Source organism: Pseudorca crassidens, chromosome 8, assembly GCF_039906515.1.
Source record: "Pseudorca crassidens isolate mPseCra1 chromosome 8, mPseCra1.hap1, whole genome shotgun sequence".
NCBI classification, from domain to species: domain Eukaryota; kingdom Metazoa; phylum Chordata; class Mammalia; order Artiodactyla; family Delphinidae; genus Pseudorca; species Pseudorca crassidens.
Window position 1 is genome coordinate 91,501,970 of NC_090303.1, and position 23,273 is coordinate 91,525,242.

General features: G+C 45.3%; 1 protein-coding gene across 3 annotated transcripts in view; it reads right to left on the reverse strand.

Moving 5' to 3' along the window:
- The window catches only part of DGKI (diacylglycerol kinase iota), a 450,344-nt gene that overhangs the window by 255,746 nt on the left and 171,325 nt on the right, over positions 1–23,273 (reverse strand). For all 3 annotated transcript variants that reach the window (XR_010945642.1, XM_067747120.1, XM_067747121.1), the window contains exon 3: positions 22,476–22,571. Coding sequence is in view for 1 of the 3 variants with exons in the window: in XM_067747120.1 (XP_067603221.1) it covers positions 22,476–22,571 (96 nt within the window). In the remaining 2 variants the exon portion in view is untranslated. The remainder of the gene's footprint in view (positions 1–22,475; positions 22,572–23,273) is intronic.

Here is a 23,273-nt window from a genome sequence, read left to right on the forward strand (position 1 = left end):
CGCAACAGTACTCTGACCTACCAAGTAACTTCATATCCATGACTGAGGGTGGCCTAAGATTTTCTCTTTAAAACAGAATTATACTAGCTGCTGTATGCTGAGTATATACTATGAACCAAGCTCTTTATTCTGTTATTTTCTTAGTTCCATAACCTAACATTGTAGGCATTATTAACCTATTTTTTTTTCACGTTTACTCTAATAGCTAAGGGGTAGGGTCTAGGTTCAAAACAAGCATGGTTTCCCTACAGCCAAACAGTTTACATTTCAAGGGGCCATCCCCTTGGACTTTTATTGCCAGCACAAATCTATACAAGGCTACTTGGTTTCTGCCCAAATCTTCTGGAAAGTAAGAAGACGAATTTAACTTTTACGAGTCACCATCCTTATCACCACCATCATCATCATCATCAGAGCAGCAGCAGCCCAGTAACAGCAAAAGCAGCTAAGATGAATTTAGCACTTTCTATGTGCCAGGTATTCTTGTAAGCACCTCACAGAGAGTACCTCATTTCATCCTCACCACCCTAAGAAATAGATACTATTCTTACTACCATTTTACAGATGAGAAAACAGGCCCAGCAAGGGATGTGCCCGAGGTCATATAATTAGAGCACAGCAGGGCCAATTAGTCTGATAGCAGGCTCGTGCTTAAAAGCATGCACAGTTTGGCCTCCCTGTCAGTACCAGTTAAAATTCACAATAAAAATATTCTCTGAGGTTTATCTTTTTTCTAACAATAAAAAACAAGCAGCAGGGAGAGAGAGAAAGGGGTGGAAATCTCCATTCCATACTGACGGAGCCATGTAACGTCTGACTCACAAATGCTCAGGTCTCTCTATGGAGAACAGGCTAAAAGGCAGATCTGCAGGAATAATTTGGGGGGTTGAGCACTGAAAGAAACTCATTATAACAAAGCCAGTCTGTGACCCAGCCCATCAAAGCATCCGAGTGTGAAAGGCCCGAAGTCCCTGTCCTTAAGAAAGACACAAGACTCAGCTTCCCCTACTGAGATAGAATTTTTAAGCCAAAAATGGAGGTGTGGCTGCTACCAAGGAGCCTGGAAGGACTGCAAACCAGCACCTTGGAAGGCGCAGAATCAGGAAAGAAACTGTAGCCTCCCGCCTCCTCGGTGCTTCTACCCATTCCACACGGAGTCTCCACAGTGCCACCAGCCACCAGCCAAGCATCCAGAACGCTGCAGTCAGTACCGCAGCAACGACACGCGTCGTCTTGATACCCACTGACTAAGGTTTAGGTACCCTGCTTGCAAACGCTTTCGTCACTCGTGGCGTTCCTCTGCCTGAGGAAAGAACATGGTCGGTAACCTTACGTAAGCTTGGCAATCGATTGATTTTGCCGAAAAGGAGGATAAGGGAAACGCAAGCACCTAGCTACACTATTGAAAAGTGTCCTGGCTCTACTACTAAAAAGAAAGCGGCGGGAGGTGGGGAGGAAGGGGAAGGGGTGGGAGATGGGGAGGGAGAACAAGAAGAGTGACAAGGGCTTCCCTGGTGGCGCAGTGGTTGAGAGTCCGCCTGCCGATGCAGGGGACACGGGTTCGTGCCCCGGTCCGGGAGGATCCCACATGCCGCGGAGCGGCTGGGCCCGTGAGCCATGGCCGCTGAGCCTGCGCTTCCGGAGCCTGTGCTCCTTAACGGGAGAGGCCACAACAGTGAGAGGCCCGCGTACCGCAAAAAGAAGAGTGACAAGTACTAGTAGCAGCACCAGCAATGGCAGCATCGCTCAAGGCAACAATAATAAAATTCTAGGTTTGCAAATATTTTTGTGAGCTAAGTGCCCGTAAGGAGCAAACTATTGTTGCTCTCCTGTTTGTTCCGGATCTCCTGGTGGGGATCACTGCTTTAGCACCACCCGCAGCAAATGCACGGGGCTCCTGAGTGAGTCCTGTTGCTCAAGAGTTATAGGGACGCTCGGAGTTGATTTCATTCTACCCATTATCCACTAAACCCCTAGCGGATTTCACTGCACGCAAGCAAAGCAACACTCTCATGGTAGCAACCACTGACGGGCTTATTTAAGGCCGCCTGAAAAACCTCCTTCCTTACCAGTAACTCCTGCCCTGGTGTAGCCTTGTGCCTGACGTGTGCTCTGCACTGGGGCCTGCAGAGCTCCAAGGGCTCCTTGAGGCTCCTACGGAGTCACTGGGGATGGTGGGAAGGGACAAAAGTGCACTCGCCGAAGCCAGAATACCCCTTCCTTGCCTTGTTCTCCATCTGGATTCCAAGTCGGAATCTCCTGTGAATAGGGATCTTGCCTGGAAGAGTTTGAGAACCTGTGGCATAAGACTGTCCTCTCTCAGCTTCCTAGGGTGAGATGTACCTACACCGATATCATTCATGTGTAACAATTCAAGCGCAGTGTTCTACAGATGATAATATAGGAAGAAAAGTGCTTTCTGTTATAAAACTAATTTTATTTAAACAATGTTAAATTTTAAAAGGCCCTCATAAGGCATGCTTCTGTGCCTTCTGAGGCAGAATATATAAAACCATAATGTGAATTTTTCTTTATAATCACTACAACATGATGTATTTTACTACAAAGAACAGTCACTTTTCTGCTTCCTGTCTTTCTATCAGGCTAGATAGTCTTTCAATGTTATGGCGCCTGACTTCAGTTGCCCTCAGTTTCTAAAATGACAGCTTCTAATCTGATAAATCAGATAATTAAGGCCTATAATCACATGCAAAATTAAGTGAATAAATTCTGAATGAAGGCCTCAGGTCTTTTTCCATAGTAGAAAAATCCATGAATTTTAGTTTCTCAACTGATGAAAACTGCTCCAATGAATCCGAAGTCTCAACTGCTGACTTCTTGGTTTACGACTATGCTTTAATTAGTTAAAGTTATTTGAAGTAGCTGGATAATAAGCTTCTGGGCAGAAACTGCTCAATTAATGCTTGGTTATGTTCCAATTTTTATTTGCAAGATTTAAACTAAATATAAAGACAAAACACGGGAATCTAGACATTCTCAATATTGTAACGACTCACTTTTTCTTTAAAAACTCTGAAGTCAATACTTCCTTCACTATGAAAAATGATAAAGCAAGAAAAGTCATTAAAATTAAGTCAGCAGCCTAGTTGTTATTCTTCATATCGGGACATAGCTGTTACGGAACCTAGCACAAAGATACAATTTTAAAAATAAACATGGCCTGGGACCCAAACATGCTTAAAAATTAACATTATAAAAGTTTAATAATTCACTCTCATCAATGAATTTAAAGGCCAATTAGGCTTACTGCTTCAAATATCAAGTAACCTCAGTGTCCTTACTAAGGGTTTCCTGATTTTGTCAAAGGAAATCCATTAATTTGTAATTTTGTGTGTGTGTGTGTGTCACAACTGTAAAAACTAGTGGAGGGGGCCCATCTGTGAAAACTAAGACAACATAGGCTATAACATAGATTATATCCCATTATACTCTGATCATAATTTACTTATATAATAATGACACAATGAATGATATGCTATGCTTTAGGATGGTAGGCGTAACCTAACCAGCAGACCTAACAGTGATTGTAAGAGAACACACTCAAAGTTCTGACTTGGCCCTGTATGTTTCCCATGCTGTGGGCACTGTTGGCCTTCCAAGCGGTGACAGTTCCTCACCAAACTTCAGCTCATATCAAGTATGGAAGTAAAACTGTCACAGCCTTAGACCCCTGGCTCTGGGGATGGAAGCTGGAGCGGGGACAAAAGGACCAGAGGCAAGCAGTGGTAGAAAGTATATAACTGTCCCTGAGAAACAGTTTAATATCTAATCCTGTCCCACCTACCCACTTCCTTTGGTCACAAGTCCCTGATCCATATGTACCACCAAGCAAGCTATATGTTCTTCCTTTGAACAAGAGATGTGATTTCTGCTAAGTAGCAATGAATATCTGGTAGTAGTTAACAGCGTTTGATAGAGACAGAAAGAAGAGAGGGAGGGAAGGATAGGGTAGGAGAAAGAAAGGGAAACCTAGTTTCACAGTTCATGATTTCTGATAGGCCTAGGCCTCCTTGCTGCCCAAGGAAACTTAAATTGAATGCCACCCTAAGAGTCTGAAGTTTGACCCCAAGGAGCATGTACAACAAGGCTGGCTGAGCCCCTTCCCGATAAGCGCTCACCAAATCTCATTTTTCGCTGAAGATGGTCAAGTAATCCTGCCTCTGACCCCACCTCTCCCACTGTATTCTTAAGGACGCCACCCTCCCCCCAACACACACACACACACACACACACACACACACACACACACAGCTTTAATCACCAGAGATCAGAAGTGGAGAAGTAGGAGGAAATATTTAGTCTCCGGAGCCGACATGGCAACCCTTTCTTGGCCTCCTGTCTCAGGAGACCTCAGGGCCAGAGGCTGCTGCTGGCCACACAGAAGTACTGGCCTGGCAGCATCTCACTGCACACAGAGTTCCCAGACATGGGCTCACAGACCCAGTGCAAGGAAGCACTGCTTCCATCAGCCCCGCCCTTATCATGAGGCCACAGCGACAAAAGGATGCATGGCCAGGGAAGGGGCTCCAGGCAGGAACCCGACCATCCTGGGAGTGGGGGAGGGGGCACAGGAGGCACTAGGGGGAGGACAGGATGGAGCGCCGAGTGGTGAAAAGTCAGGAAAAGGGGGCTGCATGAGGCTGGTGGGATGAGCTTCCCAACTCAGGCTCCCCCAGCTGTCTTCTTCCCAGTAATTCTCAGGCCCCTCACCTTTCCCACGTCAGAAGAATCATGGTGAGAAACAGAAACTGAGCGCTGGGAGTCAGGCAAAGGAGAAACAGCGAGTGCGGCAAGAAGAATTTTATCCTCCCTTCTGGACACAAAGCTCGGTCTACAGGGGCACAGTGATGGGAGGGGGAGACGGGGCAACTGGGCCCGGGCAAGGCTACCCTTTTCTTCCTCTCCGAGGGTGGGGTGAAGGGACTGCTCGGTAAAGTGCAGGGAAGGAAGCTTCCTAAGCCTTCAGAGTGTCAGGAATTCAGCGTCGTTCCAGTGGGGATTGCCCCTACGGGCAACACGAACAAGAACACTGCTGCTGTATAATCCTAGGTAAATGCAAACAAGGTTCTTTGATTTATTTAAAACCCAATTAGAAGAAAGGACAAGCATTCTCGGCAAGTTCTACTCCCCTGGGGTGTCTAGGACGCAACCTGTAAATTGGTGCTAGGGAAAAAGAAGGCTGACATTATCTGGAAGTTCCATTCATGTGGTTTCAGGGCCAAAGCACAGGCTCCATCGCCACTCACGCCAGTGCCTCTTTTCCTCAAACAGAATACAGGCCGTTTGGGACAAACCGAGAGGGTGGCTAGCTGACGTGCCAGCGCGCCCCTACCGTGGCTCCTTGCTGCGTAAGTAAGTCTCTCCGAGACGGCAGGATTTCAAGAGCCCAGACCGGGGAACAGAGATGCCTCACGTCAGGGGGGCGGGGTGGAGGGGGGAGTCTCAGAGCCCACCTCTGAGGGTCTCCTGCAGGGAGCCCTCCCTCTGTGTGAAACCCTCAGCCTGGATACTGCTGCCGGAGTCAAGGCCTTGATCTGTCAGGGCCCCAGGTGTTTGTGCCACGTGTCCTCTGGACAGGGCTCAGTGAGGGCCAGATCCCTCTGGGATATCCCCACAGCGTCGCCACCCTAGATACCAAATGATGCCAGAAGTACCTCAGAATATACGAAAGAAAAAGGAGGAGGGAGCCACAGGAGGTTGAGGGGTTGGGAAGGGGTCACGTAGACAAGTGACGAAAATACTCAGCAACACGCAAACGCACACCGATGCGCCTACATCCGCACACGCCAGCTCTCGGGAATCAGGATGGTCTGAGATGTCCCACGTATGAACTTTGCATGTAGCTGGAACAATGTCAGCATTCTGAGTGCTGTGCGGGAAATAAAGAGAAAGATGCTTCTGTCCTTCCTGGGAGAAGCTGGCGCACCACTTGAGGCGACACGGAGGACTTGAAAGAAAAGGTCACTAACAAGAGAAGACCGTGCACGGCCGAGTGCTGAATGAACAGCTCAGACAGTGAAAGCTGTAATCTAGAGCAGGGTGAAGCCCCAGCGGCTGACTCAGTACAAAGGACGTAACACCAAAGAGAGCAAAGTGTTGAACTGGGCCTTGAAAAGATGTAATATTTGAAAATTGAAGCCACTCCAGCAGGGAGAGGATCCAAAGTCTCTTTACATAGTAGGCACTGATGCCTCCTCAAAGGAGCAGAGCGGGCCTTTGCGTGTCCGATGGGGCGCTGAGCCAGGGGCCCACAGGCGTCCATCTGCGTGAGTCGCTGGGCACCATGCTTAACGGTGGAGTGTGGAGGCCTCTCTGTGTGCCTGGCCGGGGGGTCAGGCGGAGGAAGGTGGGGAGTGGGAACACTGGCTGTGGGTCACGAGGGTCTCAAAGGGAAACGGCAAAGCAGAACTTTTCCTGAGAGGACCTGGGTTACAAAGTATAGAGTTACAAGAAGATGGAGATTCCTCTGTATTTCCATTCTGCCCTAATCCAACACCAGGAACACTGCCTGACACATATTAGGAGCTCAAGAGATATTCTAGCAGGGAGGGAGGGAGGAGGGAGGGAGGAGGGAGGGAGGGAGGGAGGGAGGGAGGAGAGAGGGAGGGAGGGAGGGAGGGAGGGAGGAGGGAGGAGACAGGAGGGAGGAGAGAGGGAGGGAGGGAGGGAGGGAGGAGAGAGGGAGGGAGGGAGGGAGGGAGGGAGGAGGGAGGAGAGAGGGAAGGAGGGAGGGAGGAGGGAGGAGAGAGGGAGGGAGGGAGGAGGGAGGAGAGAGGGAGGGAGGAGAGAGGGAGGGAGGGAGGGAGGGAGGAGAGAGGGAGGGAGGGAGGGAGGGAGGGAGGAGGGAGGAGACAGGAGGGAGGAGGGAGGGAGGGAGGGAGGAGAGAGGGAGGGAGGGAGGAGAGAGGGAGGGAGGGAGGAGAGAGGGAGGGAGGGAGGAGAGAGGGAAGGAGGGAGGGAGGAGGGAGGAGAGAGGGAGGGAGGGAGGGAGGAGGGAGGAGAGAGAGAGGGAGGGAGGGAGGAGGGAGGAGACAGGAGGGAGGGAGGAGGGAGGAGACAGGAGGGAGGGAGGAGGGAGGAGAGAGGGAGGGAGGAGGGAGGAGGGAGGAGACAGGAGGGAGGGAGGGAGGAGGGAGGAGAGAGGGAGGGAGGAAGGAGGGAGGAGAGAGAGAGGGATGGAAGGAGGGAGGGAGGAGGGAGGAGAGAGGGAGGGAGGGAGGAGAGGTGAAAGGGCTTGCAGACTAGGGCTTTCTCCTCAGTGTAAGCCCCCAGCCCAACCCCAGTCTGGAGAACTGGTGGCTTTGGAATTGAGACAAAACCCCTCTAGGACACAAGCATTTTCAGGATAGGCAATCCCAAAAGAAGAGAGAAAGGGGCATTCTATAGGTGTTTGAGGGACAGAAGACCTTCATAAATACTAGAGGGAAAGTGGGGTAGAGGCTTCATGGTAAGTACAGCTAAACAATTTTTGTGACCACAAATGTGATGTCTTTGGGGGAATTCCAGAGATATCGGACGGGAAGGCTATCTTGCAAAAGGCTGAGGTCTTACATAAATGGGTGGAGTTAAGAACAGGAAGTCTGCATTACTGATGCTCATGTGATCCCACCTGTGTCTGTAGGCTAGTAAGGCTCTGGAACATCTACTTGGGTAGCAAGTTGTGGGGCTGCAGAGGATTGGGGCCAGCACGCAGGCCAGACTTCCCAAAGAGAAGTCCCGGATGGGCGATGCAGGTTAGGCTAGAAAGGTGGATTGGGAAAAGATTGCTAAAGCCCTTAAATCTCGAGTGAGAAATACAAATTTGAACCTAATAGGCAATGGGGCACTAATAATTTTTGAGACTCATGTGGCCAAAAATAATAATTCAATCTGGTGGCAGGATGCAGCACTATCTGAAAGCAGGAGGAGGAAGACAAAAGGAAATGAGATGATTGATATATTAATTCAGTCAACCAATAAATACTGAGCACCTACTAAGTGCCGTTCACTGTCCCAGGCACTGGGGATACAGTAGTGAATAAAACATGAAAAAAAATCTGTTTTTATCTCATGGAGCTTACATTCTCCTGGGAGAGACAGACAATAAACAAGACAGGTAAGTGTGATACACGATACGCTGACAGGAATAAGTGCTAAAGAGAACAATTAAAGTGAGAACGGGGGCTAGGGGGTATCAGGGGCAGCGGAGAGTTGAAGTTGGGACAGGTTGGCCAGGAAAGCTCTCACTGAGAAGATACATTTTAAGAAACACCAGGAGGGGGACTTCCCTGGTGGTCCAGTGGTTAAGGCTCCACGCTTCCAGTGCAGGGGGTGCGGGTTCGTTCCCTGGTTGGGGAACTAAGATCCCTCATGCTGCATGGCATGGCCAGGAAAAAATATTTAAAAAAAAAAAAACTGAGCTACAAAGCAATACTTTAAAAAAAAAGAAGAAACACCAGGAGGAAGTGAGGGAGTTGGCCATGTAGTTATCTGCGGGGAAAGCACTTCGGGCAAAGGGAACAGAAAGTGCACAGCCCAGAGGCATGAGGACTGTGGGATGTTTGCAGAGTGACCAGGAGCCAGGGTCACTGGAATGGAGTGATCTAGGCGGAGATGAGGCCAGACCACGATGGCAGGCCAGGTCACACAGGGATTAAGTAATGAACAACAAGAACCTACTGTATAGCACAGGGAACAATATTCAATATCTTATAATAACCTGTAATGGAAAAGACTGAAAAAGAATATATATATATATAACTGAATCACCTTGCTGTGCACCTGAAACTAACACGACATTGTAAACCAACTATACTTCAATTTTTAAAAAAGATATTAAGTAATGAGAGTTCACAGTGGAAATTCACGTATTAGGCAATGAGCGCCTGAATCGGAGTGATGAGAATGGAACAGAGGGCTAAGGCAGAGAAGCAAGAGTGGTGCACGGACAGAGCACGGCCCTCTTTCCATCATACGCAGGTCTCCGGAAGGGTGAACACAGACTTCTCACCCCTGGGCCTCATGTCTTTCAGGAGAATAACTGATACAGCCAAGCACGGCTTCACTCCTACTCCGCGGTCCGCTCGCTGATTGTGTGTACACCAGCCGACTACACCTACCGCACTCTTGGGACCGTCTCCGAAGTACTGCAATAAAACTCACTTAACCTGCTCTTCAAACAGCTTCGTTTGCTCTGTGCTAAGGAACACATTATCTGAAGCACTTTGCATATGAAGTGTTTATGCTTCCAGAGACACCTCCCCTGAGGAAGCACAGATGTGCCCCTGTGTATGGGGTAGGCAGGATCCTCCACAGCTAAGGCACAGAAGGGTCTACTCCACAACTTCCCTAGAGACACGGAGAGAAGGAGAAGAGTGCCACTGCTCATCATGGTTTGGACACGAATAAAAGCTTTCTATTTCCCCGACAGCCAGTACATTTTATATTTTTCATTTGAAGAGAACAAAAAGCAAAATCCTAGAGCAGAAAGCTACGGGAAGGGAAAGGACTTTGTGAGCTGACTATGAGAATCAGAACAACACGTGGGAACCTTGCCAATCGGGGCTCACGGGAGAAACAATTCAGTAAGAACCAAATGAGTAGCTATCGTGTTAGTTCAAAGCTAAGTTGGTGGCTGGTTATAAAGAATGACACCTCACTGTGTTTTGACCACTGGATCAGGATTGGAAGAAGTGGTGGTCAGAACAGCACAGGTTCATTTTAAGAGGGGAAAAAAGGGCATGCCTGTATCTCAGCAGTTTACCCTTACACTGAGATTCGTACCAAATCATTCTCTTTAACAGTGATTCAAAAGCGGCTTATATCAGTGACTTTAGCACATTTTTTAAATGAGAAGATAGTACATTTTTAAATGAGAAGATAGTACATTTTTAAATGAGAAGATAGTACATTTTTAAATGAGAAGATAGTACATTTTTAAATGAGAAGATAGTACATTTTTAAATGAGAAGATAGTACATTTTTTAAATGAGAAGATAGTACATTTTTTAAATGAGAAGATAGTACATTTTTAAATGAGAAGATAGTACATTTTTAAATGAGAAGATAGTACATTTTTTAAATGAGAAGAAAGCGATAGGTACAAGGCTTCTCTAATGGGCTTCAATAGAAAACTACCACAGGACTCTTAGGAGATGTCTACCTCTTGGAACTCGATTGGGTAACTGGTGTACACAGCTGCTATCTTTTGTACATCTACATAGAATTCAGGTACAGTTATTGAGACATAAACCAAATACACATTGCAGCTGTTACTTATGGAAAGGAGGATGAACGGCCTGCTCAATCTGTATCGGCTGGTACAAGTTTAATGGAAGGATACCAACACACGGCTGCCTCCAGAGCCAGGATGTGAGAAGCTGCGAGTGCCCCTCATTGACTGGTCCAAGATTGCCGCCCCGGTTAGGCATTCTTTCTGCCCGCTCCTGCATGGCCACGATGCATTAATAAAGGATTTCAGACTAATGAACCTCAAGAAATCTTCAGAAATCCATAATTCTATTTCCCACCGCTGGTTCTCATTTTACCCAAGCACGTGCCCTATTTCCTCATTTCTTTTTTCCCATTTGTTTCCTCTGTGCTTCTCAGCTTTGGTGTCAGCGGGTTCTGACCGTGGCCGGTCAACAGCTTTAATGTTATCGTGTGCTATCTTCCTGCTTTGGTTCTTTTCAGCTGCTTTTATGGCTGCTCCCTGTTCAATGTTTATAGTTTCTTCAAAGTTATCTCAGATCAAAGCTGCCATGTATCTGACTGTAGGTTAACTGAAGTGTTTCCATATGTACAAAAAATGTACATAAATATGATTACAAGTATACAGGCACTAATAAGTAGATAGTCACACAATTAGAGCCCTACACACACGACGAACACATGTGTACTCCCAATTTTCCAGCAGATAGGTATGAGTGAGGATGGGCTGGTCATATCACAGAAGTCACAATAGAGACAACAGGAAATGATGTCTCATCATTGTCTTAATTGTCTAGTTCCAAGGTAGTAGTATATCAAGGGCATAGCAGAGATCTGAAGCTTAACGTAAACTAGAAAACACCAACCAAAGTTTGCCTTTTATCACTTGCTAGTGTGAGAGCACTGTATATGCCATCTTACCTGCAGCATGAATCCTAGTATGTTCACATGATGAGTTTACTTTGTGGAAATAGATAAAGGTGGTTTTTTAAAGTTCACAGCTTAAGATCTCGAAGCAATGATTTAGAGACATTTGCCTTAACCTGGAAGATTGTGTCTCCTTAAGAAGCCATATCAAACCATGGTAAATTACCTATCCTTTTACTGCCATTTCCAACATCCCAAGCTGTTGATGACGCAATTAAGTCAAAGTCTTTCAGCCAATCTGGCCCAAGAAGACAACCATTTCAATCATAGCTCACCCAACACTGTATCTCCAATTGGCCGTGTGGTTTTCACCCACATACATACAACTACTGGTACCATCTTTCAATGAGGATATCATTACCACAGACAGAATATTTACCAGGAGGCCAGCAGTATAACATACACATTATGTGCTCTAGAGACACAGCTCACTTCAGCCATGCAAAGTGGGTACCACTCACCTGCCTTATAGATAAGGAGCTGAGACCCTATGAGATTGAGCAACTTGCCCAAGACAGACTGGCCAGGAGTAGAACCCAGGTCTTTGTGACTCAAAGCCATCTCCTTCTCTTACATCTTACTACTCTCCTCTCATTTTACTAGTGACAGATTTGGGGAGCAGGACTGAGAAAGCTAGGTAACCATGATGTTCGACAAGACGGCTTTAGATGATCTAGTCCCATGACAGCCCCAAGGGGATGGACTTATGACAACCCTACCATGACCACCTGTGCCAAGAATGGTCAACAGCAGTCTCTGTCCTCCATGAGAATCAAATAAGAAGGGCACGACACAGGGTAAACAGGACTTATAACCCCTCAATAGCCTGTAGTAGTGAATGTGGAATCTCCCTGTGAAGAGCCTTAAAAATAAGGCGGAAATTCAAATGCCCTGGATTCTAAGTGTAACGATACTTAAGCGGCAGGGTTGATCTGGTGACAGGCGTCTGTGTGTGCGTCTTTCAAGAATCACATCACTGAACTCATTCATTCATTCTGTGGAAAAGGGCAGGGTAACTACTCAATGCAGTCAGTGTTCTCACTACTGAGGACCCAGGAGAGCACAAGACAGGCAGAGTCCCGAGCTAAATGGAGTTTATGTTCTGATAGGGACACAGACAGGTAAGTAAGGAAGTGATTTTTTTTTTAAAGGTTAGAAAGTGATGTGCACTAGAAGAGATGGAGAGAATGGAGAAGGGGCACAGCTGGGCTGGTTGTTTCACCCTCTCTTTTATTCAGTGAGAGAAAGGGGGATGATTACAAGGCCCTCCAAAGTTACTACCCTGGCGCTGCCTGTTGGGTTTCAGTTTCTGACCATCCTCTGGAACCACTTTTACTCAAGGAGGAATGAGCCGAGCAACCAATTTTTATTGAGTGCTTGCGACTGGCCACGTGGTTCATTGCTATATATGCTTTATCTCATTGAAGTTTCCAACAACCATAAGCAGCTGGTATTATCGACATTTTACAGATATGAAACTGAGGCTTAAAGACGTTAAAACAATGATGGACATCACACAACTAGAAAATCCCAGAGCCTGGATTCAAAGCCGGGTCACTTGATTCCAAAGCCCACACACCACCTTGAATGAAGACACCAAAGCAGGCTTTGCCATTTCCTTCTGTCTTTAAAACATTACCTTCTGCAACCTGTATCTGCCTGGCATACGAGGTAAGAAAAACAACAAGAAAAATCTCCTAAAAACGGACAATATCAACCTTGGGGTCAGCAGTAGTTCTGGGTAACTGCTAAAGTAAACAGTGCTTCAGCTGAGATTGGGGCCTCTGAGCGGTAAGAACGTTGGTTAGAACCTGTTGTTCTGGGTGCCCGGCACTGAGAGACACTGGAAGAAGGGAAAGCCCTTCTGTACACCTGGGCATTGCCTAGGCGATATGTAAACCCTACACTGAATCCCATGCAAACTACCTCTATTAAGTGACAGAACCGTACCCATATTAAATAAGAAGAGACCCGCTCCACACAAGCACACACCCATATGCAAACACACAAATGCAGCCTCAATCTACAAGTATCATCGCAGAAGAGATGACAACCATGCTCAGAGGCTCAGGCTCTAAAAATAAAATAAGACAGACAGACAGACAGACAGACGGCTTAATGAAAGTTTCAAACAAAGGCAAAAGAACTGCATAAAGAGACAGAAAAGTGAAGAAGCCCCACCGCAGTGATTAAGTGTCTCTGACCTGTGTTTCCTTTAAGTGGGAGTAAACTGCCCCAACGATCACCCCAAAGGGTCGTTGTTACTGACCAACACTGACAAGAGGAGAACTGCATTGCGTGGATAAATAGTTTCCCACTGAATACTGAGATCTCACGAGATGACAACGGGTGTTCTGTGGGGAAAATAATGGGTTTTCAACAATCATCCCTTCCCCGCAAGCAAACAGAGAGCAAATCTTGCATCCCTAATGCCTCTCTTGGAGCCTCAGAAGACATGTTAGATTATCAAAGGTGTTCAGTGTTTTCTAAACTTGTTCCATCACAAGCCATTTTTAAGGAAGAAGTTTCCATATTGCTTTTACAGGAGTTCAGTGCTCTCTAGGACACGATTTTATTTTTTTGAAAGCAGACTGTGCAAATAGACAATGGTACTGCTGATGCCAGGTCACCTAGGAGAGAGTGGCAGAGCCCTGCAGCTCCCTGGGCTCCGTATCTTATCACTCTCTCTAGTGCACAAAGTGGGCAGGGTCAGTATTACAAGCTCCTCAAGCATACGAATAACACTCTAAGCTAAATAATTACAATGATAACGATAGCTGTCATAATAACAATGGCTAACTGAGGGCCTGCCCCATGCTAGACCCAGTCCTGTGTGTGCACTTGGACGATCTCATGGACATTCCCGACCATCTGGCCAGACACATATGGGCAACACCCCTTGCACACACAGAAACACCCCACCCCCTTCCTCCACTCACATCCACTGGCTCGGGGGTCAGGAGCAGAGAGTCTGTCTGAGCAGATGCTTTTTCAAAACTATTTTTGTTGATGGCTCTGCTCTCCCCGAGTCATCTGCATTCATGAGCTCCTCAATATCTTGGTGGTGGGAGGCGCCTCTGGTAGAGAGCGGCCTTAGAAGCGCCGCGGAGATGGCATCTTCACGGCTGGTACCCAAACAGCTTGGAAGGCTGGCTTAGGCTTCTGGGCTTTGCTGCCACACTCACAGCTCCCTCTGTGAGCCCGGCTACCATCTGGAGCTGCGGAGCGTCAGTCTGCCGTGCTGGAAGACCAGGGGCAGCGAGGGGTGGGGGGAGGGGTGGTCCCAGCCCAGACTGAGGCTTGCGTCCAATGTTGGTGCTCTGGGGTATCTACCCACCAGATCCGAATGCACAGACGGTCAGAGGTCCCCAGCCGCCTGTGCTGGGGACCGACTCTCTCATCTCGCTCACAGTGCACAGATGCCCACAAATCAGCATCTTCATGGGCCACTGGCCAGTGCTCGCATCTTCTAGAGATGAAATAGACAGGGCTGTCACCAGGTTCGCCATCTTTTTTCTCTTTCAAAACAACGGAAAGCTTCCTTCAAATAGGGCAGAGAGCTACTGCTCTTGTACTCTTCTTACAAGTTTCTTCCAAAACCCAGGGACATAGCCAGCATCCTTTCGAGCAGATGCTGTGATGCCCGATTACAAGGATGAGGCTTCTGACCCATCAGGAAGAAGACGCAGCCTGTGAGATGTTTTCCAGAACGAGTTACTTTGATTTGTCACACTCAGCTGGTCCCACCCATGACCTAGGGAGACTATGCACATTACACACAGCAGCAAAATGACAGGGAAAGTGTAAGAGTCTCAGCGTCGGGGCATCCCAAACAGAAGGTCTTGTTGAAACCAAAGTCCAACCAAACTACCAATTAGCTCATTCAACTTAATGACATTGAAATATAAGCAAGGATAGGAGAGAAGGAGGGAGGATATTAACATGTGTCAACTACTTTAATCCTCCTGCCAATTCTGAAGAGCAGATATAATCATCACCGTTTTACAGAGCAACCTGAGACTCAGGGCAGCAGGGCAGAGCTAGGATTTCTATCCAGACCTATTTGGCGCTGGATCTGAGTAGCCCCTCACTCTCCACTCCCCCGCCCCCCATCTCACCTGACTGCCCTATTGCAATTAGTCATCGACTTAATAAAACTATATTTGTTAAGCACTGAGCAGTATTGGAAGACACCTTAGAATCAAGGTCAGGTGTTACAGGCGGGTTTGGCCATTTTTGCCAAACGTGACCCACAAGGACAAGAGTAAAGTAAAACACAGAAACAAAACAATAACAAAAGCGAAACGGTACCCATTAGCCTACCCACAAAGAGAAGGTGACAGAAGTACACTTAAGTATAGAGAAGATATAACTGGTAACAGCATTCCGAAGCCTGACAGCTCCTTTCTTCTCTTGCCCAACCTCTGCGGTCTCCCCCACCTTTCTACCTACCCTATTCCCGTAGTTCTGGCACCTACCTGTCTGTCTGCTCACTTATCCAGAAAGCCACATACCTCTCAACTGAAATCCTCAATCAAGCCTGATTTAAATGTACCTGTGTGAGTGCATCTGAGAGCCGTGTGCAGGCATCTGCGTGGCCAGGTAAGGTAACTCACCTTAACAGAATATCTTCTGTCTTTGCTTCCTAGGGCTGCCCTAACCAAGGACCACAGCCTGGGTAGCGTAAAGCAACAGAAATGTGAATTCTCTCATAGCCCTGGAGGCTAGAAGCCTGTCGTCATGGTGTGCATAGGGTTGGCACACTTCTGAGGGCGAATCTGTCCACGCCTCCCTCTTAGCTTCTGGTAAGAGCCTGCGATCCTTGCCTTGCAGCTCTATCACTCCAATCTCTGCCTCTATCATTACGTGGCCTTCTTCCCTGTCTACCACTGTGTGTCCTCTCCTCTTCTTATAAGGACGCTTGTCAGAGTGCATGAGGTCCCACCTACTGCAGTATGACCTCATCTTAAGTCATTACGCCTGCAACAACCCAATTTTCAAATAAGGTCACATTGTGGGATCAAGGGGTTTAGGACATCAACATATTTGGGGGGTACACGATTTATGGCATAACAGCCACTCTACAGAGAGGCAGGGACCAGGCCACTTCATTTGGTTCTGACACTCTCTCTGTGAAGTAGATCAGTGGCTCCCTACCCACTATATGTGACAGCACATATGTCATCTGTAGAGTTTGCTTGTTTTTAACATATTCATGCCTGGTCCCACTCCCCAGAGATTCTGATGTGGTAGATCCAGGCTGGGAACCAGTCATTTAAAAAAATAAAGTTGAAGTAAAGCTTCAGAAGACACTACAATGCTCCTCCAGGAATAAGAATCACTGAGGTCTAAAGATGTTAAAATTAAAAAAAAAATTTTTTAATAAAAATAAAAAAGAATAACTGAGGTCAATCTTAATAACAATACAGTAAATCAGGAAATGGGGGCAAAACGAGGTGAAATGATATGCCCCAAATTCACTCAGTAACTACATGGAACAATAGGTTTTCAAATTCAGGTCTGTCTCACTCAGAGTCCCCTTCCTTCCCACTACCCATGTGGCCTTTATGTGTCTACATGTCTCTGGGCAGGTGTGACCACAGTTGTTTGTACCCCTACGTAGTGACGTAGGCAGTGTCTTTTAAGTGTAAAAATTGGTGTGCAAAGGTATGTACTCAATGGATTCTCAGGGAGGCATGAGTTTCTTTGGGAACAAATACGTATTTCGCTAACATCTTTGTATCAGCCATGCACCAGAATGATTTCTACAGACTGTACCCACTGTGATGTTGTCAGATGAGTGATGTTGGAGGAGGAGTGACTCCATCACCGAAGAGGTGCCTTTCACTCCTTACTCTATTTTAGCAAAGCAAACGTCATGGGTGGAAGTTAAGAGAAGGGAGAAATCAGTGTGGGTTGAGTAGACAGAGGCGGCTTCGTGGAAATGGGGCTTGAATGCAGTATTGAAAGATGGGTTAGATTTACGTAAGTAGAGTGGGGAAAGGAAACCTTTACAGGCAGGGAGAGGAACATGGGCAAACTCAGAGGCAGGAATAAGCTTTGTACGAGGGAGAAGACAGTCACGAGACAGGCACGAGCAGTGTACCCACTATGAGCCGTGACGTTGTCAATTACAATTAACTGTCACCTGTCACTCTCAACTCGGTCTGAAGTTTCTGGCACTGGGTACCCAGCCCGTAAACACTTGTAGAATAAATGAATGAAGACATGTCCATCAAAATAAATATCACGAAACAAAAGTGGTCCTAGCTGGAATTTTGTCTCAGTTTCCCCCCCCATAATCATGATGGAAAACAGTGATCCTTCTACTCCAATTTCATGACTTTTGCATACCTTTCTTCTCTCCAGACCAGAAAAAGAAACAGCTACTAACTTGGGGACTGCCACTGATTTGGGAACAACTTTAATCCCATTAAATATCTATTCACAGACATTCTGCAGTATTAAATGTTCTCACTGGAGAATATAAAAGAGGAAGAACTGTAAAGGTCATCTGGTTCAGCCCTGAGACTTTGGAAAACTCTCCTACAGCAGTCTTCATGTTCTATGTCGTCACTGCCTTCCTTGCAATGCCTTCCAATATCAGCCCCCAAATGTCCATCCATGTCTGCCAGCAGGAGGTCCTGAATTTGCAGGATGGCTTTGGTTTTAAATAGACTATTGCACTGTCCCCATACGTTGTGATGGTTTCACAGCAGCCATTTTCACCCTCAAATCTGTCTTGGTTTAGACAATATGGTCATGCTTTACAAGCACACAGACATTTATAACATGCGCTCTGAGTCTCAGTTGAGAAAACAGACACACACACACACCCCCATCCATCCTTATTTCCATTCTTACCCAACGCATGCCCTTTGGTGTGCTCATGCCTGTCTCGTGATTCCCTTCTCCCTCGTACAAAGCTTGTTCCTGCCTCTGAGTTTGCCCATGTTCCTCTCCCTGCCTGTAAAGGTTTCCTTTCCCCACTCGACTTACGTAAATCTAACCCATCTTTCAATACTGCTTTCAAGCCCCATTTCCACGAAGCCGCCTCTGTCTACTCAACCCACACTGATTTCTCCCTTCTCCCTTCTCTTAACTTCCACCCGTGACATTTGCTTTGCTAAAATAGAGTAAGGAGTGAAAGGCACCTCTTCAGTGATGGAGTCACTCCTCCTCCAAGCACTCTGCCTGCATTCTGTTTAGGAGCCAGCAGGTAGCACCTGGTTATGGTAATCTGGTCCCAAACCCAACAGGTTGGCTTTCTTCAAAGGTGATTCTTTAAAGAAATGAGAATATATAATCTATTTACACATGGTATTTTTTTTTCTTATGAAACTGTGTTCAATACTAAGAAAGCTGCAAATAAAACATTTAAACTGGAGGCTGTCTTGGAGATCTCCTTGCCTAACCTCTTACCCAAAGCAGAGGTGCACCCCCCCTTTAAGCATCCTTGAAAGATGGCCACCCAACGTATTCATAAACACTTCCTTTGAGCCCATCTCTCCAGGCACCTTGTTCCCCTGTTGGTTGTCCAAGCCCTGATTGTTAAACTTCTTCCTTATAATACAGTATTTGTCAAAGTTAAGTTTGTGGACCATCTGTACCATGATTATTTGAGGCGATTGTTAAAAATCACAGGTTCCCAAATCTAACTCCAGACCTACTGAATCAGCATTTGGAGCAAGGATTTAAAAAGTAATCTACCTTGTTAACAGGTTTTCCAGGTGACATCTATTATACCAAAGTGTAAGATCGACTGTTAGAGTCAGTGGATTCTCTATCTAGAACTTACTTCTACCTTCCTAACAGGGGAGAGCAAGACACCTCCCTTTTCTTTCCAGTGTTCATTGCAGCACTATTTACAATAGCCAAGACATGGAAGCAACCTAAATGTCCATTGACAGACAAATGGATCAAGTAGATGTGGTATATATATACATACATACACACACATACATACAATGGAATATTACTCAGCCATAAAAAAGAATGAAATAATGCCATTTGCAGCAACATGGATGGATCTAGAGATTATCATACTAAGTGAAGTAAGTCAGACAAAGACAAATATCATATGATATCACTTATATGTGGAATCTAGAAAGAAAATGATACAAATGAACTTATTTACAAAACAGAAATAGATTTACAGACTTTGAAAACAAACTTATGGGCACCAAAGGGGAAACCTGGCAAGGAGGGATAAATTAGGAGTTTTGGATTAACATACACACACTACTATATATAAAATAGACAATCAACAAGGACCTACTGTATTGCACAGGGAACTCTACTCAATATTCTGTAATAACCTATATGGGAAAAGAATCCAAAAAAGAATAGATACATATATATGTATAAATGAATCACTTTGCTGTACACCTGAAACTAACACAACATTGTAAATGAACTATACTCCAATATAAAATAAAAAATTAAATTAAAAAAACATACTTTCCTTTTCTTCATGGCAGCTCTTCTAATGCTGGAAGATGTCAGTTCTCTCTCCTTTCTTTCATTAATACTCTTTTGCAACCCCGGTTATTTCGCTCTTCCTTCTACTACAAAGTTCCCCACCCTGAACCAAGTTAAGCACACTCTCCTGGGTCTTCCCTTTGCCAGCGTCCTTCCCAAAACGTGATGCCAGAATGAAGTGGAGAGAGTGAGTTAGATTTCTAACGCTTTTACTACATAGTGATAATTTTGTGAAGTATATCAACTTAGACTCCCACCAGCTGACAATGAGAAGACGAATTTTGGTCTAAACTAGCCAGCAGGTATTACCATTTTGTAAATCTTTAACAGGCACACAACGTTGCCTCCTCATAGCTGTTTCAATTTGAGTGCCTTTGTTTATATTTTTCATACATATATTGGCCAGCGGTAGTTCTTTTGTGAATTGTCTGCTCTTGTCCTTTCTGGGTCCCCCCTGCCCCCTTTGAATTCATTATGCCTATGGCTGTGGCAAGTAAGTCCTTTCAATGCATTATCTCATCTAACCCTCAAAACAACATTCCTTCCACTTTACAGGTAAAAAAAACTGAGCCTTCAGGAGCTTATAATGAGGAAACACAGGTCTTCAGCTTCCTCACCGCTTTATGCCTTCATTTAATCCATGTTTTTTGGAGGAGAGACCTTCCTCCTCCAGATACTTTGTAAAGTGAGTTAAGAAAGCCAAGTATTTGGGATGAAATTATGAGGAAGATTCAAAAGAACACTAGAAATTTTTGTAATTCTATTACCTCCTTACATCTCCCTAATATTTCCTTTCTTTGTTACTTTTCCTGGCATAGAGGTAATAGTGACCGAGTTAGAATCAATTAGTGGGTAGCAATGCTATTTACCGATACAAGGTTTAAGGCGGATGTAGGTACCTGTTCATATTTTTGCCAAGAGAGGTATGTGGCTGACTCTAAAAGAGTGTCAGAAAAGGATCAAAGAGAGTAATCTGGAAATAAGGTAGAACTCCATAACAAATTACAGTCCATCAGTTGACAGCAGCATCAGTAGATAATAGTTCAAAAGTATGTACACAAGAAGGACTGGCTTTCATTTTTTCCATTTTATATTATCAAGACCAGTGTTTACACAATTAACTAAGATCCAAATGTTAATTCATCATTTATAGCATTTTAGTCTAAACAGCTGAGCTTCTCTTGGTTTTGGTTAATTTAATCAAATTTCATGAAATTATACTTTAATTGAAAATACATATGCATAAAGTTGAAATGATATTTAAATCAACTGAATTTACAACCAGATTAAAAGAAATGCAAACAACGAAGTACAGATCTGAATCAGAAGCAAACTTAATTTAATCCTCCTTCATTTTTCTACCTTGAAGGTGGCCAACAACCAAAGGTCAGGAGTTCTCAATGCCACATAGTGATAACACTGAGATTCAAATCCAAGTTTCCTGACTTGAAATTGAGAGCCTGTACAACTGAGTCTTCAACTGACATTTAACTATCCCACCCTCACTGAAACAAACCCTGGTCCTCCAAACTCTAATAAAGTTTTCCAAACAAGACCTATAAACTAGGCATCAAAACACCTAATGCAATTTTAAAAAATCTTGGCTCCCCAGCTTTGTGATTCCAGGCAGCCTAATAAAAGTCCCTTGGGGCTATTCTTCTATAGACGTTGGCAGAAACTCAATTTCTTCCTTATTTGTTATTCATAGAAACATATTCATTCGTAATTCCTAGGTTCTACATTTTGCCCCAAATCCTCTTTCACGTTATAAACAAACATAACAAAAAAGAAAATAATTATTAGGTCAATTATGATGCCCATTTCCCCAAAATAAGAAAGAATACAACTTTTCTTTCTTCTTTACTATTGTTAGTTTCCCATTACCCTCTTTTTTATTTTATTATTATTATATATATATATTTTTTGCAGTACGCGGGCCTCTCACTGTCGTGGCCTCTCCCGTTGCAGAGCACAGGCTCCGGACTCGCAGGTCCAGCGGCCATGGCTCACGGGCCCAGCCCCTCCGCGGCATGTGGGATCTTCCCGGACCGGGGCACAAACCCATGTCCCCTACATCGGCAGGAGGACTCTCAACCACTGCACCACCAGAGAAGCCCCCATTACTCTCTTTTTGAACCATAATTTTTAACTACACAAAAATTTTAAGTTCAGTTTCTCAATACTAAAATTTAGTTCCTCCCAACTTACAGCCTGGCAACCATGCTCTTTTCATGGAACACAAAGAAGATTTAACATTTAAACGTTGTTCCAAATACGGACAAAGCAAATTTTAGAAAGCTATGCTCTGATGGAGTTGACTGTTGATCACTTATATAGTTTCTAGAATTTTCTCATCTGGAGCCTAGTCTGAATTATTTGTGAGCCTACACCCACCACCAGACCAGTGTTTGCACCCATCTCTACCTTCACCCACCAGTAATGTCGTCCACCACACATGCTCCCCTACGAAGGAGAGCCTTCTCCCACAGAGACCCTTCCTCCACCCACGGGTCTCTCCCCACAGGACACGGCTCCGTGTGCAAGCATTGCCGTCATGCACACTCACCCTCTCCCCCACCCCCAAACACACTAACAAAACCCAACACTGGTTATCATCACAAAGTAGCACATTATCCCAAGGTTCGACCTGCAGAATCAAGAAAAAACCTAAAACCATTCAACTGACCCCTTAAAAGCCATGCTAACTTGATAAACTGTCAACTGCCTCACAGGGACAGGCTCTTTCAAAGCTTTCCTTGGAAATTCAGGCGTGGTGATCCCCGCTGCCTTCAGACTCAACTACCCGCAAGGCTCCCCCCAGGAAGGCCAGAGCACAGGGGTCCCGGGCGCACACTCACTGCAAATCTGACTTGGCAGTTCTCCTCCCCCAGGTAGCACAGGTCTCCCGAGACGTTGGTCTCCAGCCACAGGTGCTCTCCATTCACGGCATTTTCCTGGAAGGAAAAGACCCACCTGACTTCAGTTTTCTTTTCAGGCATAAAGGGACGGGGTGGAGGGGGGCAGATCTCAAATTTAGATTTTGGATGCAAGACAGTTAGTGAACCCAAATTGTCTAAACGCTTCTCATTTTACCCCTGAAAATACCGCTGAAATTGGTCCTACCAAAATTCTAGAAACGGAAAAAGGTATTTGGAAAAACTGTGAGCAATAATTAATTAATATGTTAAGTCCAAAGATGCGTTTACCCATGGATGTGGTCATCTTTGAAATATGTAACAAATGAGGGGCAAAAAACTCTCAAGGTAGTCAATCTAAGGCCTTATTCATCCAGGCCCACTGCAGAGTTCATGACAATTGAGGCCAAAATTCTATTAAAAGTCGACTCTCCTTAGCAAATTAGCTAAGGAGGAGAGTAGTATTAAAGTACTTTAAAGGCTGCTTGAAAATACATTCATATCAGTAATGGATAAATTATACTTCTAAACCAGGAGCTTCTTATAACTTAGTTTTAAGTCGCTGTGTAGTCAAAGCATAATAAATTACTAATTCAAACATTTCACCAGCTCAATAGGGCCCTCGTCCAATTCTAAATTCTTCAAATTGAATGATTTCCCTGCTTCTAAAAATATTCACATACCTCCAGTGGCAAACAGAGAATAGCTGTAGGTTTGGAACCCTAAAAGTCTTCAGATCAT